This window comes from Xenopus tropicalis, chromosome 1 (assembly GCF_000004195.4).
Source record: "Xenopus tropicalis strain Nigerian chromosome 1, UCB_Xtro_10.0, whole genome shotgun sequence".
In the NCBI taxonomy this organism is placed as follows: domain Eukaryota; kingdom Metazoa; phylum Chordata; class Amphibia; order Anura; family Pipidae; genus Xenopus; species Xenopus tropicalis.
The window spans coordinates 155,288,380-155,304,366 of record NC_030677.2 but is presented as its reverse complement, the minus strand read 5'-3'; the positions used below and the strand labels follow the sequence as shown (position 1 = coordinate 155,304,366).

Sequence of the window (15,987 nt, the reverse complement as noted above, 5' to 3'; positions counted from 1 at the left end):
AAGCCCCTAAAAAACTCTATACAGCCCCCAGAATAACATACCTTTCTCGCTGCACTTAGTCTCATGTAGATTCTGTATCACGAACAGCTCAACTTCAGCTCTCTCAGCTACCTCCCAGTCTAGTGTGAATCTCCGCCCCCTTTTCTTTTTTGAGCTATCCTTCTCTCTCTCTCCGACTGTGGAAATAGCCAAAGAGGTGCTTACTGCGCATGCTTGCTACCTCTCCCCAATGGACATTAATCAGGCATGCGCAGTAGACATCTCTTTGACCATCTTCACAGTCAGAAAGAAAAGCTTAACTAAGCAAAGAAAAGAAAAGAAAAGGGGCGGGATTTCACGTGAGACTAGGAATTGCTGAGAGAGCTGAAGATGAGCTGCTTGTGATACAGAATTTACATGAGACTCAATGAGGGAGAAACGTATGTTATTCTGGGTACTAATTCATATTAATTTTAGAAGACAGATATGCCCACAGTAGTCCAAATCACAGCATTTGCCCTTTGCTGCTGTCAGTTACCTGAGCTTAGGGATCAACTTACATGGGGCACATTCCAAATGTGCACTTTCCAAAAATGTATGGTTTTCTAGGGTAAACTTACTGTTGGTGGAATTTGTGGCCTTGAAATCTAATGTATGCTAATTTTTTAAAGCTTTATAACTTTTGGAGCTTGTTCAGTGCTGAATCCACTTTCCAGTTTGGTCCATAAAAGCAGACATGTTTGATACTGGTGCATTTGTGAGACATCAGACTTAACAAATCAGCGACTGGATTCAATGAAGGGTGCCTAATGTGTTGTCACCATCAAGTGAATTCACCTTTCCTTGCCCTTAACGTATTTGTCTACTTCAAAAACATTAGAAAAAATATTATTTCACTATTAAAGTCCTAAGCAATCCATGTCTTATTTGCAACAAACAAATTAAGTGTAACTTACCTGGATTTAAGATGAGAGGCTCTTGTTCTCCTTTGGACCCATAATAACACATGACATCCTCCTTTGTGCTGCTTGAATAAAAATACAAACTATTAGGAGCTGCCCAAAAACCACCATTTGAAAAAAATTGTTTCAAAGTTAATATTATATACGTCCTAGAAATATTTAGGAGCAAAGCAGAGGACATGGGACATAAATGCAAAATAATTCATATTCAGATCTCAGTAGTTCACAATTAAAGTAACAATGACATGTTCCCTTAACCCTACCCCCAGCTTAACATTATGCATAAGTCTTGACACATCATCATGGTTTAAAGTGGCAGAATACCCAATGGTTCAGCATGAATTGAATGAATGAGCTGTTGCACAGATAGATTACAGTAAAACAAATGGATGGAAAGGGACCCATTCATAACTAGAACAAACCACTCTTGTAACAACTATACTCTGACAGCGAGATCCCCAGGCAGGACATTATACAGGTATTGGACCCCTTATCCGGAAACCCATTATCCAGAAAGCTCCGAATTACGGAAAGTATGTCTCCCATAGACTCCATTATAATCAAATAATTAGGATTTTTAAAATTGATTTCCTTTTTCTCTGTAATAATAAAACTGTACCTTATATTTGATCCTAACTAAGATATAATTAATCTTTATTGGATGCAAAACAATCCTATTGTATTTAATTAATGTTTTATTGATTTTTTAGTAGACTTAAGGTATGAAGATCCAAATTACGGAAAGACCCCTTATCCGGAATACCCTTGGTCCCGAGCATTCTGGATAACGGGTCCTATACCTGTATATCATATAGTTTCCTTTGCTTTCATTAAACCAATGGGTATTTGTGCTAAAGACAGAGAATATCTTAATAGTGACAAAGGGTTTCTAAAAGGGTTATACGGTTAAGTTATACGGTGTATGGTAAATATATATACACACACACACAGCAGTAGAAATATTAAACCCATTAAATACTACAAATTGTATGTTAGATGATCAAAGACACTGTACATTTTGTGTATAGTTGGTAGGTTATTAATGGAATGCCAAGGACCAAACTACAATATTATATTTGGAAAACAGCCCACTGGAAGGATTCATTACACTGACAGTCTCTTGCGGAATGCTAGGAGAAATCAGAGAGCTGCTACTGAGAGCAGTTTTCACACACCTTTCTTATGAAATCAAAGAAGCCAATTGACTTTATGGGATGAAAGCAATCCCATCAGCAAAAATGAAATGTGCTGAACATTACCTCCTAGGCAGACAATCTCATGCTCTAAGTGTGCTATCATTTCATACTATTCCAGGCTCCATTAAAGTTCCTGTCCTACTATTACGCCTCCCTTTTAACACTATATCCTGATCTATATTTAGGAACAAGATGCATATGTTAAAGCTCCAAGTGAAATTAGCATTGGCTATATTTACCTAGAGTACATTCTCTGGGAATGATCTAAGCATCAATGAAATGGAGTCCCTTATGTATGCATCAGTTAAAGTATGCCCTACTGCAAATTTACAGCATACCAGGAGTTTCATGATGTGCATTAAATTAATACAGGTCTCTAAATCCTAAAGTGACTTCTAATAACCTGTACAGCATATTATCACACATACACACATTTTATGTAAACGATAACTCCTAATATGCTCCTAATTTTTTATATAAGAGAACTGTGGAAGACACAGCAAAATCTGGCATATCACAGTAAGTCCATAGTAGGCAATATGGGATAGACGTCCAACTTCTACAATTCTCCAACAAGCTTTAGTTTCAAAAGATTCTGGGAATCAGTGATGTAACTAGAACTTAAAGGAGAAGGAGAGTTACAATCACTGCCAAAATATTAAGCACCCCCGAGTGATTGTAATCGCTTATCTCAAACCCCCGGTGTTCGCGTCAAAGCATTCCTGTTCCTTCTTTTGAAGCTAAAGCTTGTTGGAGAATAGTTTTAATTTTTCATTTTTTACCTTTACTTCTCCTTTAATGTGCCCACCACAAAATCATTTGGGGGCCCCTCTTTTTATTACATAAAAAACATATAAGTCAGTTCCCCACCGGGCCCCTTTTATCTCCTGAGCCAACCTACTTAAAAAAAAAGTTTAAAAAAAAAGTAGGGTAGTTTTTTTTTCTATTAATGGAGATCTGTCACCCAGATATAAAAATAAAAAAATTAGGACCCTTTTTAAAATATAAAGACTCTTTTTTTAATTAAACATGAAACACAAATTCCATGTTGTTATAAACTAATTTAAAATCTCAGCAGTCAATCATATTTGCTACCCCACCACTTTCAGTTTTCATTCTGCACTTCCTAGATGTCACTGCCCTCCTCATATTCATGAGTTAAGACCCCCACATAAACAAGATTTTGGGATGATGCAAAGCTTGCCGTGAAAACAGCCTGTATGCTCTTATTGTGGATTCCAAAAAAATTAAGAAAAGACTTAAATTATTTATAATATAAGTAATGTTTATTTCCCTCAGCTAACGCAATACAGCAGGATTTGGACTATTTATTAGGGTGATCCCTCTTAAGTCCAAAACACATATTGTGAAAGCTTAAAATAGAGTAAAAGTATCCTGCAACACCATGTGCTAAGTTAATTTTAGTGTTAGCAAGCCTTCTGTGCTACCACTGTGCAAGAAATTACATATCATAGCTTATTGTGACTGATATTATTAATTGAGCACACATACTAATAAAGGTTTACAGCCTTTAATCTATGCAATTTTAATAAAGGAGCTATTCTAGGAAATATATGCAAGTAGCTGTCATTCAGAAACTAGTACAACTTTATCAGAGTTAAATAAAGAAAATATATAGGGTGTATTTAGCATAAAATGTAAATAAAACACATACCCCCATATGTAATAAAAGGCACTAAGTTTGTCCAGGAGCAGTAACCCATAGTAACCAATAAGATGTTTACCTGCTGATTGATTGCTATGGGTATTAACCCATAGCAACCAATCAGCAGGTAGAATGTACTGGCTAACTGGTTGCTATGGGTATTAACAATTACAAAATATGCAGCAACAGTTACTAATGAAATATTGCAGCTTATTTTATCCATTTTGTAACAGTAATTTCAATTATATGGAAATGACTTAAAAATATTGCATTTAAACATGTATAGGCAATTTCAATATATAAAGGATTACATTACCCTGGATAGGCCCTGTATGAGCAATTTCCTATCATTGGTGTGGTTAAACACGTGTAAATGTGCAGTGGCCCCCAAGAGTGCTTTTGGTGGATTTGGTTCAACTGGACCCCCCTTTTCTTTTACAGAGCTGTTTTTAATCAATTTTTTAGGACATTGGATCAACGCTTATGGATTTACTATTTGGACTGTATGTTTTATTCACTTTGCACTTGTTTTTGATCATCTTATAGATTATTGTTTCAATAAATCTATGCACAATGTGGTATTATCTATGCTTAATTGCTGCACTATCACTTTAATGTTAATGTATAATGAAACATTGCCTTGCCTAATTGTAGCACTTTTTTCATAAGGTATATTATATAATGACCCATCATTTACCGTATATACTCGAGTATAAGCCGAGATTTTCAGCCCTAAAAAAGAGCTGAAAAAGTAATCCTCGGCTTATATTCGGGTATATACGGTAGATGCTGATGTAACCCTGCCCAAGTGCGTAGCCGCACGCGCACCCAACCCTCCCCCGGCCGACGCGTGTACATGCGCTTACTCTGCGACCCCCTCTCTGTAAAATACCCCCGTAAAATACCTTGCTACAGGCAGCGAGCGCAGCTAGACCATTCGGCGCACACTCACGCACGTCACGCAGAGTGCGACATGACACGTGTGTGCCGAATGCCGGTACGCGTCCGATGGCTGTAGCAAGGTATTACGGGCTGCCGTTTTTCGTAAAATTGCGGATTGTTGTCTCCGTGGTAAAAGAACTTTCATTTAAATGAGCTGTTTAATGAATAAAGCAAGACCTATGCATTCTCCCTTGCACCGTTTGAGGCATTCTGATATCTTTGGTTACAAGGAGAGCCAGCTCGGCAGATAAGAGTTTAGCTGAGTGTTAATGACCATTAAACTCTTATCTGCCGAGCTGGCTCTCCTTGTAACCAAAGATATCAGAATGCCTCAAACGGTGCAAGGGAGAATGCATAGGTCTTGCTTTATTTATAAGTTCATGCCATTTTTTGCACCTGACAGTTCATCAATATGAAAATGGACATTATGCCTCAGGGGGATCGCACATCCTGCCAGACACATTCGGAGACATGTCTCATCCTTTGGCTTTGATTTCTCTTATTTTATGCTCCTTAAGTCGTCAATGATTTTTTTCTCTGCTCTAATAGGGCTACAGTATGTGACACGTTGCACAGAAGCCTTATAACACACATGCTCCAGGGCTTTCTCTTCAGTGGGCAACAAAACCACTGACCCAGGCTGCCCTAAAAATGGATGTCTATTAGTAACCAAAGTCAAATATGCAAAAGTAAACATATTAGAAAGGGAGAGTGGATACCCATGGGCCCCCTGGAGGACCTGGCTGCCTTCCACCCCTCCGTGCCATCACTCATGATGATAACTCCATCCCCAATATGTAATAAAAGCCAAAACAGTAAGACGATGGAATACACAAATGTCTACAGTTATAGTATGAGTTGAGGTTTTCTACTTTCTGTTTTGCTTTCTGTTCTACATTCCCCCTATGTACCCCCTTTTTCCTTCTGTGCCGGGATATCACTGTACTACATGCAAACCTTTCCTTTCTAATCACCCAAATTAAAATGATAACATGGTTGGCCAGTTGGACTAGTAATCCAGCGCTGCCCTTACTACTCAGACACAAGCTACTGTGCAGGTGTGTTAAAAGAAATGGATGCCTAGGCTTATACTCGAGTCAATAAGTTTTTCCAGTTTTCTTAGGTAAAATTAGGTACCTCGGCTTATATTCGGATCGGCTTATACTCGAGTATATACAGTATGTTTAATTGTTGTACTATCACTTTAAGGAGTTTCCCGAAATGCTGTGTGCTTGGTGGGTCATAGGTCAAATTGGCTTTAAATGAGATCACATGATTATGGTCTTTGTACACTTGATAAAGGGTATTGATAAAAAACATGTTGTGTTACCACTACCCATAATAAATGTTTTGCAGCAAACCTGCTGAAGCTTTTTTCTTATTTCTAATTTTTATTTTTTGGATAATCTTTATGTATAGTTTGTTCTTTTCATGGTAGAGTTGTAACTTGCATTTATGGATGCAGCAAAGAATTGTGTTCACAGACAAAGGCTTTCAGAAGTATTCCTGAGCCCATGCAGAGATTTCCACTACAGAATTGTGTGTTTTAAAGGCAGTGTCGTCCGAGAGCCTGAAAATCACAGCCACCCAATATTGGCTTTCAGCCTTGTCCCTTGTGTACAGAGATTTCTCTGAATCTGTTAATGATATTATGCACTGTAGATGATGAAATCCACAATTCTTAGCAATTTAGTGTTGAGGGATGTTATTCTTGAATTTTTGCAATATTTTCACCCTGCACAGTGTTTCACAGAGTGGTGTACCATTCCCCTTCTTTACTTCCGAGAGACCCAGACTCTCTGGAACTTGCTCTTTTTCTATATCCAATAATGGTACTGACCTGGGGCCACTTGGAAATAGGTTACTTTAGGTGTTTGTAGCATTACATGACTTTTCCAGTCTTTTGTTGCCCCTGTCCCAACTCTTTTGATATGTGTTGCTGGCTTGAAATTCAAAATGATCAAAATTAGTTTAAAAAAATAATTAAATGATCTTGTTTTAACATTTGATATGTTGCCTTTGTACTGTCTGCAATTATATGTAGGATTTATATAATTTGCTCATCATCCCATTATATTTTTAGATACTTTTTTTTGAAAATGAGGGGGTAAAACCTATATGTCAGTCATTAAAAACTGCCTATAAGGAATATAGTATTTTATCCAGGTGTAATTACAGCACTGCAAAACTTTTAAAATATACCAATGTATCAAGAATGTCAATACATTTTTTAGCAAACATAAATTTTGCTAGACCTGATCTGGCAAATTATCATGATTATTACAGCAGCCACTTCACCTCATTATTATCTATGTTATATTTTCCATGCTATTATTTCATGTCACTGTTTTATGGCATATATTTGCCAGCCAATTTTCCCATACAATTGACATAAACTTTTGTGGAGTTAGACAAGAAGATATTGATATTGCAACACACATCCTTTACAGAAAAGTATTAAGAATCAATAATAAATAATGACTCTGACTATATTGTTATATGGCTATATCTAGGGACCTGATGATAAATAATGAACATGACAACTTAGACACGAGTCATTTTTTTTATTTTTCAGCTAAAAATCAATGACTAAAAATGTCTTTGCGTTTGTGAATAGTTTATAGCCTGTGTGAAGCATTTTATGAGACGGTCGTAACTTGCTGAGAAGTGCCTGGAATCCGAAGCAGAATTCATTAGAAGCATTTAACTAGCTTAAACAACAACACCCGCTTGGCAAATGATTCCACTTCTTCATCTGTGGTTTTATGAGTAAGAGGCAGTAAGCAACTACAAATCAGGTATACAGGTTAGTGCAACTGATGAGACAATTGGAAGTCTATAAAATATTTCTTGTCTCAGAAAGGTGTTTGAATATTATTATTATATATTTTACACATTTTTTACATTTAATCTTTGACCCCTGCAACAATGTAGGAAATGGAAACTAGGTATGTACTGACACAAATTTTGGTCAAATCCAAAAATCATGGGGTCAGCACATGTTTTTATCGTAAAGATAATAAAGTATGTATGATGCAGCAGAATTGCATACAAGTAAATTGAACTCTTTCTGCAAAGCAGCTCAACAGCGTATGGTGTTCCAGTCACTGGCACTCAACCATGAATTTAGGCAGTGCCTCCTGCCCTTTATCATACTTTTATATAACCATATCTATGGCTGGTTGAGGGCCAGGTAACACTGTCTCCTTTTAGGTTTCAAATAACATTGTAACAGTCAGACAAATTCTGTGATGGAATTTTGTTTTTACTTGAGGATGATGTTAATTAAATAAGATATTCATCTTAACATAAACTTTTAGCATGTTATAGATGAACTTATTCTAAACAACATTTCAGTTTCATTTTCAGTACATATTTACATGGTTTCAGGGACACAGGGCCGGAAATAGGGGTAGGCAGAAAAGCTAGGTGCCTAGCGAGTCACCCCTATTCTGGGTCCTCTTCCCCCACTCCACCTGCTTCTCAGATAACCCTGAGCGGTTGCATTACACTGTGAGGCCAAGGGGGTATGGGGAACTGGCCCCAGGGAGCTTTATATTTTTTTTTTAAATTTCTGAAAGTTCAGACACTGTATATGCACCTTTTCAACATAAACCTGACTTAATGAGCTCTTTTAGGGGTAAGAATATGGAGCTAATTTTAAATAAAGTAACCCACAAATTATTAATCTGTTGTTTAAGTTTCTGACCTGCCACCAGATGGAGCATGTACTGAAAATGTAGCTAAAATCCAATTGCCCAATTTGCATTGCAGTAAAGGATCCAGGCACCACTGAATGCAGCCACCTCAGCATTCTTGTCACTTCCCTGTAGATAAAATACAATACCCTGGAGCAGTGTAATCCATCGACTAGTTCTGGGAAACATTAAATAACTTTTTTGTAACCTTTCTGAAACCTTAGAGAAAATAGTTGCCAAGGTAACGTATTCTTACAAATAACTGTCAGAAAGATAATTTGCAGAGGTTTGCTCAAAACTGATCATTTCTATTCTAATAATCTTACTGAAAAATAAAAGAACCTGGTATATCAAAAGTATGTCACTTCACACATGGCCCTATCAATCGTTTTAGAGCCAGTCCGTGTCAAACAAACCATAAGGTATGGCTCATAGAAATAAGAAGACAATTTTTAGATCCTTTTGAGGAAAATCTGGAAACACACATAATTAGGCTTTTTCTTCTTTTGGAATATTTCTTAATATCAAAACTTTTTGCAAATAAAAAGCATAATTTGCTTTGTATTTCATAAAAGTACAAGGCAGTTTCCCAAAAGCTAAATGCTGTAAGCAAGAACTTAATTATAGGATTGAACGTCAATGTACTCTCCACTTTTTCTGGCTGCTAGTGAAATATTCCATTTTTATCTGTACTTATATACTGTATATACTGTATGTATGAATTCATATAGCACTACTAGAATATGCATAACTGTACCATTTTACAATATAGCACACATAGGTAGCACAAACAAAATAAACAAATATACAAATATAGAGATTAAGTGCCATGTGGTAAGAGACACATTGGAGGAGGTATAGCTTAAAATCTAAATTGATGAATTGGCCCTCAAGTGCAAAGAATGGACAAGATTATGTTTTAGGATTCCAAAATGTGGTATCTGAGTTTCTGTGAAGAGGTTGAGAGTGGGTCTCCTACAGGGAAATCGAGGGAAGGAATTCGAGAGGTAGGGAGCAGCAAGATAGAAAGGTTTAAGAGGAAGTAGACATGGATAGTGTAAAAGGATGGTGGCCCTGAGAGGGGCAGAAGAACAAAGGACTTTGAATGTTACTTGATGCCCATGTCCATGCACAAAATTACATGGTGAGGAGGGAGGGGCAATGAGAGGAAGTGCAGCAACATCTAAGAAGTTCTGAATTGAAAGTGAACGTAACTGTCTGCCCTACCTCTAGGGGCAATATATGACTGATAGCTGGGACTTTTAAATGCTTTTAAAATGGGTATGAATGTGGTAATTTTGGGTTTCATGTTTAATTTGAAAAGGACTTCTATTATACAGCTTTTTATGTCTGGGTGTAGTGCTGGGCGGTATACCGGTAAAAAACGATCACCGGTTTTTTTTTTGAAACCGATATGAATTTTCTACATACCCCCATACCGGTGTGCGTGAATACTTCCGGGTGCGCGCGTGACGTCAGCGCACACGCGACGTCAGCACGCACACTCTACAAAAGCGCCATCGCTAGGACGCATTCAGAGTCGGATACCAATGTGAGCTGTCGGGGGGTGCCTGGCAAGTAATTATATTTTATGTGAAGGGGATGGGGGGGTGTTATTTATGTGAAGGGGATGGGGGGGTGTTTGGGGTGGGGGTGGGTGGGTTATACTTATGTGAAGGGGATGGGGTTGTGTTTGGGGGGGTGGGATGGGGTGGGGTGGGGTGGGGGGTTATATTTATGTGAAGGGGATGGGGGGGTGTTTGGGGTGGGGGGGTGTGTGCGGATGGGGGGGTGTTTGGGGTGGGGTGGGGGGGGTGTGTGCGGATGGGGGGGTGTTTGGGGTGGGGTGGGGGGGGGGTGTTTGGGGTGGGGGGGTGTTTGGGGTGGGGTGGGGGTGTGTGTGCGGATAGGGGGGTGTTTGGGGTGGGGGGGTGCGTGCGGATGGGGGGTGTTTGGGGTGGGGTGGGGTGGTGCGTGCGGATGGGGGGTGGGGGGCTGCGTGCGGATGGGGGGTATGGATGGGGGGGTGTGGGGGTGCGTGCGGATGGGGGGGTGGGGGGGCTGCGTGCGGATGGGGGGGTGTTTGGGGTGGGGGGGGGTGTTTGGGTTGGTCACCTAATCATGCATGGGGAAAAAAAAATACCGTCAAATACCGTGATACCGATATAATTTTGAAAAATACCGTGATATAAATTTTTGGTCATACCGCCCAGCACTATCTGGGTGACAGGTCCACTTTAATTTACAATAAATATTTATACAAAATAAAATTTAAAAAAATAAAATACATGCCCATAAAGCTGATCACTTTCATATCATTTCCAGCCTACAAATATCTAGATCAACTATTCAAGCAGCATAAAAACCTAATATCTGTATTTTCAGTGTACATGACTCCGAATAAAGATTGTCAATAATTCTGAGTCAGAAACACTAAATAAAACTTTGTAACAATCATTGTTTTCCTTTTTTGTCAATGTACCTAGCTGTACTGAAGTGACCAAGCTGTGATTATAGAGGTGCCTCTGTACAGTACAGATCTTTCAGTAAAGGTAAAACACAAAATAATATTGGATTCCTGGTGTTTTAGCTGACAGGCATTGTAACTTCATTTAATTATCCATGCCACAACTTTCTCCCCTTACCCAGTTCTACCTGATTCTATTAAATTGCAAAATGTACTTGGTTGTTGAAAATAAGTACAGCTTGTGTAAAAAGTGCCTTCTATTAATTAAAAATATTCATGATTTCAGTGATTTTTTTTTTTTTTCTAATTTCTCAGGCTTACAGAAACACACTATTTACACCGCTTTACACCTTGCGTAATCCAATAAAGCCAATGGGGAAAATTCAAGCAGCAAGTAAGTTCCAGGGGAAGTCACTCTACAAAATGCATAAAAAGCCATGATGAATGGACACTGTACTTCATCTTCAAGCGGCTGCTTACATTTACACAGAATTGGACATGGAGGTATGCGTCGCCAAAATGGAGTGTGTCCTGCATCAATTTCTTGTTGAGGATGGCTTGCCTAAATCCACATTTGTGTCCAAAATGGAGAGCAAATATATAGGATGCATATTGTTGTTACCTGTGACATCACATTCATCTGTTTTTTTAATCCTGGTAAATTGAATCTGGTTCAATCTGTCACATTAATAAAAATAGCACATGGCTGTGGTTTCCTTCTTTAAGTCTATGACCCCTGAAATGACCTATCAAAAGCAGAAAAAAGGTACGTAGGATGGGGTCCTTACTATGTTTTTGGTCATATCCCTAGGCACAAAGGCCCCTTCTGTTAGTATAGTTAGGACATATGAAACAGAATCAGAAGTAAATAGTTTAATACATAAAAGTTGCACTTACAATTGTTGCAGTACAATAAGCGTGTCAATCAATGAGGCCCACCGCGTTTCGTCATCAAGTATAAAAAACCCTGCTCAATGTGGATCTTTATGCCCCTGCGGAAGTTACTTGATGGGCCTCATCGATTGATATGCTTATTGTACTGCAACAATTGTAAGTGAAACTTTTATGTATTAAACTATTTACTTTTGATTTTACACTATGGGAGTGCGCCTCTGTTTTCATGTGTTTTTAGATATCGGTAGATTGATTTGCTACGCGAGGTGGCTGCACCCCCCACTTAATACACACCTGGAAAGCTGTATCTATTTTCTGTGAACTTTCATTACAATACGTTTATTCGGATTGTGTATTGGTTCAAGAACACCGACTTTCTATGTTTATCTTTTGCTAATTATATTTGCTTTTTGGTTTTTATATATTTTTTGTTCTTTACATAGCACCCCTTGTTTCTACTCTTAATGTGATAGTTAGGACATAACTTTATTGTTTTGATGTAACTTGTTCACAGGACTGGAGACTATGTTCTGCTGTTTGGAACTCTGGGGGTCCTCCTGTGCCAAGATACATTTTGGAGGCTTCTGATTTAGAAATTTCTGGGGGTTGATTTTGGCAGTATAAACATGGGGTGGTGGTGGAGAGTGTTAGTTATTTTCAACTCTGTATGATATAAAATGGGGGGTGGCCCCTTTTGTGCTTTATAAATATTGGTGCTTTGTACAGTTATTGGGAAGGTACAATAATATGCACGTACATAAAGAATGAGATAACTTCTGTGTGCAACCCCAACCTTGACAGTCTAACCTCATAGTTTAAATTTTCCATCCCCTTTACCAGTTTAGTTGCACTTTTTCCAGCTCATTAATATCCTTCTTAAGGACTGGAGTCCAAAACTGCACTGCATACTCAAGGTGAGGCCTTACCAGAGACCTATAAAGAGGTTAATGCCCTTTTTTATGTAAGACAGCACTTTGTTTGCTTTAGTAGCTACTGAATGACATTTTCAGGAGTTAGACAAGTTGTTATCTACAAAAATGCCCAGATCTTTCTCCATTAAGGATCCCCCCAACACACTACCATATAGTGCAGTGTTTCCCAACCAGTGGTTTGGGGGCAACATGTTGCTCACCAACCCCTTGGATGTTGCTCTCAGTGCCCCCAAACCAGGTAGTTATTTTTGAATTCCTGACTTGGTAACAAGTTTTGGTTGAATAAAAACAAGATTTACTACCTAATAAAGCCACCTGTAAGCTGATAATGTGCATAGAGGCTGCCTAATAGCCAATCTTAGCCCATATTTGGCACCTCCATGAATTTTTATGATGCTTATGTTGCTCTCCAAGTCTTTTTACATTTGACTGTGGCTCACGAGTAAGAAAGGTTGGGGACCCCTGATTTACTGTATAACTCACATTTAAATCATTCCTACCAAAGTGCATAACATTGCCCTTTGAACCTCATTTTTCATTTTGCTGCCCAGTTTTCCAGTGTAGTCAGATCGCTCTGCAAATAGCAGCATCCTGCATGGAAGTCTTGCAAAATTTAGTATCATCAGCAAAAAATAAAACAGTACATTCTATGCCCACCTCAAAGTTATTAATAAACAAGTTAAAGAGCAAAGGACCAAGAACTGATCCCTGAGGTACTCCACTAACAACACTGGCACAATTAGAAAATGTTCTATTTACCACCACTTCAGCCAGTTCTCTATCCAATTACAAATATTATGTTTCAGGCCAATATTTCTCAATTGTATCATTAACTTTCTATGCAGCACTGTATCAAATGCTTTAGCAAAGTCCAAGTAGATCTACTGCCATTCCAGCATTGAGGTTCCTGCTCACCTCCTCATAAAAGGCAATTAAATTAGTCTGGCATTATTTGTTACACATAAAACCATGCTGGCACAAACTTATAGTATTGTGACTTGCAATATATTTAAGTATAATAGCCCTTATTTCCCCTTCCAAAAGTTTTCCTACCACTGATGTCAGACTAGCGGGCCTTAAGAACGGGATCCCTTTTTGAATAATGGCACAACATTAGCAATTAGCCAGCTTCTTGGCACCATGCCAGACCTCAATGAATCCTGAAAAATTAAGTGAAGAAAATAGTATGAAGCATTCACTATTAATGTGGGAGGTCTTACTGCCCAGAAATTATCCAAATGTGCCAAAACGTGTCTTATGCATATAAACTATGATTCATAAACCTTTGTTATGTCTCAATAATAGTTACCTTTTTAATATTAAGAAAAGCAGATAAAAGGCATTTAGGCTTGATTTAACAACTTTGTCAAGACTAACAAAACACAGATTTTACTGTCAGTAAAGTCATAAATTATATTTTTATTTTACTAAATTGTCATGAAAAGTCACTAAACATGTTGAATGCAAAAGAAGGGTACAATTGTGAGGCCACTGCTGGCTTACAACAGAGTGCAGACTGCCAGATGCATACATATCTGCCGGGGAATGATAATTGCTTCTATATTCAGGTCAATCTCCCCTGTTAGAGCCAACTCGTATGTTAACAGGACAGACGGGTTATACATTTACTGGGAATGTCAGGGTGAGCTGAATGGATGACAGTAAGATGGACAGAACTATACATTATTACTGTTGCTGTATATTTAGACACAGGATGCCCTACTGTCTAATATAACAAAAAAAGAACAATGAACACTGCAAAACAAGCTGACAGCTAACCTAAAATGGAAACACTTGCAATGAGTTTCTCAGTGCAGCACTTAAGATAGAAAGGGTGCTGACCTATTTCAAAAAGGCTTTTAATGCCCTCTGATATCCAAGGGGTAAACTGCAAAGCTTGTCCTTATAGGAAAAAAACCCACAAAGATATCCCAGAATTATTACAGCATAGCAGAGAGCAGCCAGATCTTTGGTCTTAAATCTTTCTTCCTTATGCTGCGGAAGCGATTTTCACTCCCTGGGCAGTAACTAGCCATATGGATTATGTTAATAATAAGAACATGAAACAAAAGAACAAAAACAATGCTGCGTTTGTTAATTTCATCCCATTGTCCCAGATCTTTCCTTGTTTGTTCTTCTTCTTTTACCTTGTAAGTAAAACATATTGTGGGGGTTCAGTCAAATAGCAGAAGAGGCAATGCCTTTTTTCAAAGGAGGACAAAGCACACCTGTATGCATCTGTGCTTGTTTCATTCACAGCAGGTTTTTCTTTGCAAAATAGAACAATTTTCACATCAGACAACATAAGCAAATTAAAGTTCATTCTTCCTACACCAGACCAGACTGGTCTGTGGACAGACTGTACACCTCAGCAACCTGCTTTGGAAAGTGCCTCAGCCACTATTAATGCTATTTATTTCAGAATAAAGTAAGCATCAACTAAAAAGTTTTCCTCAGCTTTTTATCTGCATGGGCAATGACCACACACCTACCTCCTAGGCAGAGAGCTTACCCACACCACTTCATGTTTCCAAGGTGGTAACTCAGAAACTCCAACACCTGCACTAGCACCTCCAGCCTGACTGAACACAGACCCTGTTATTCTCCTAATCTGCTGAGTCACAGAGAGCATTCTGGGAGAGACATACCTTCCTTCTACCTCCCCCAGTCACTGTACCACAATATATACAAGTTTAGGATTAAACTGTAATACAGAGAAATGTGTCTGTGCTAGTAAATCAGCAGTTCTGGATACATAGTTGGCCACTGGCCACTGACATTAAGGAGTCATTTGAATGTTTCTGCCTATAATGCCATAAGTAAAGGTCAAAGCCTTTCATTTTAGGTTTTAAGGCAGTGTTATGTTGTAGCATGAGGCATGCGAATACATTCTGTTTTAAGAAGGCTCCTGATGCTTGTCTTGCATTTGATAACAGCTCTTGGGCTACTTTTAGGGCTCTGGCACACGGGGAGATTAGTCGCCTGCGAACAGGGAGATTTTGCCTTTAGAGGAAACTTCCACGATTTCACTGAAATCGCGCCACCGCGTATGCCATCCCACCGGCAATTTACATTTTCGCCAGTGGGATGGCATTTCGGGGAGATTAGTCTCCCGCGAACAGGGAGATTTGTTGCGGGCGACTAATCTCCCCGTGTGCCAGAGCCCTTAGTCCCTCTCTCCCTAACTAATATGATTATTTTGCTTATTTAAACAAAAAAATTGATTTTGTCTGATTTGCCTTTTCTTTATA

The 15,987-nt window shown here is 38.6% G+C and overlaps 1 protein-coding gene across 3 annotated transcripts in view; it reads right to left on the bottom strand.

Moving 5' to 3' along the window:
- tango2 (transport and golgi organization 2 homolog) overlaps positions 1-15,987 on the bottom strand; it is a 63,046-nt gene that overhangs the window by 15,916 nt on the left and 31,143 nt on the right. For 2 of the 3 annotated variants that reach the window (XM_012959343.3, NM_001004885.2), the window contains 1 exon segment: positions 936-1,006. In XM_012959343.3, the coding sequence (XP_012814797.1) occupies positions 936-1,006 (71 nt within the window). 3 annotated transcript variants of the gene reach the window in all.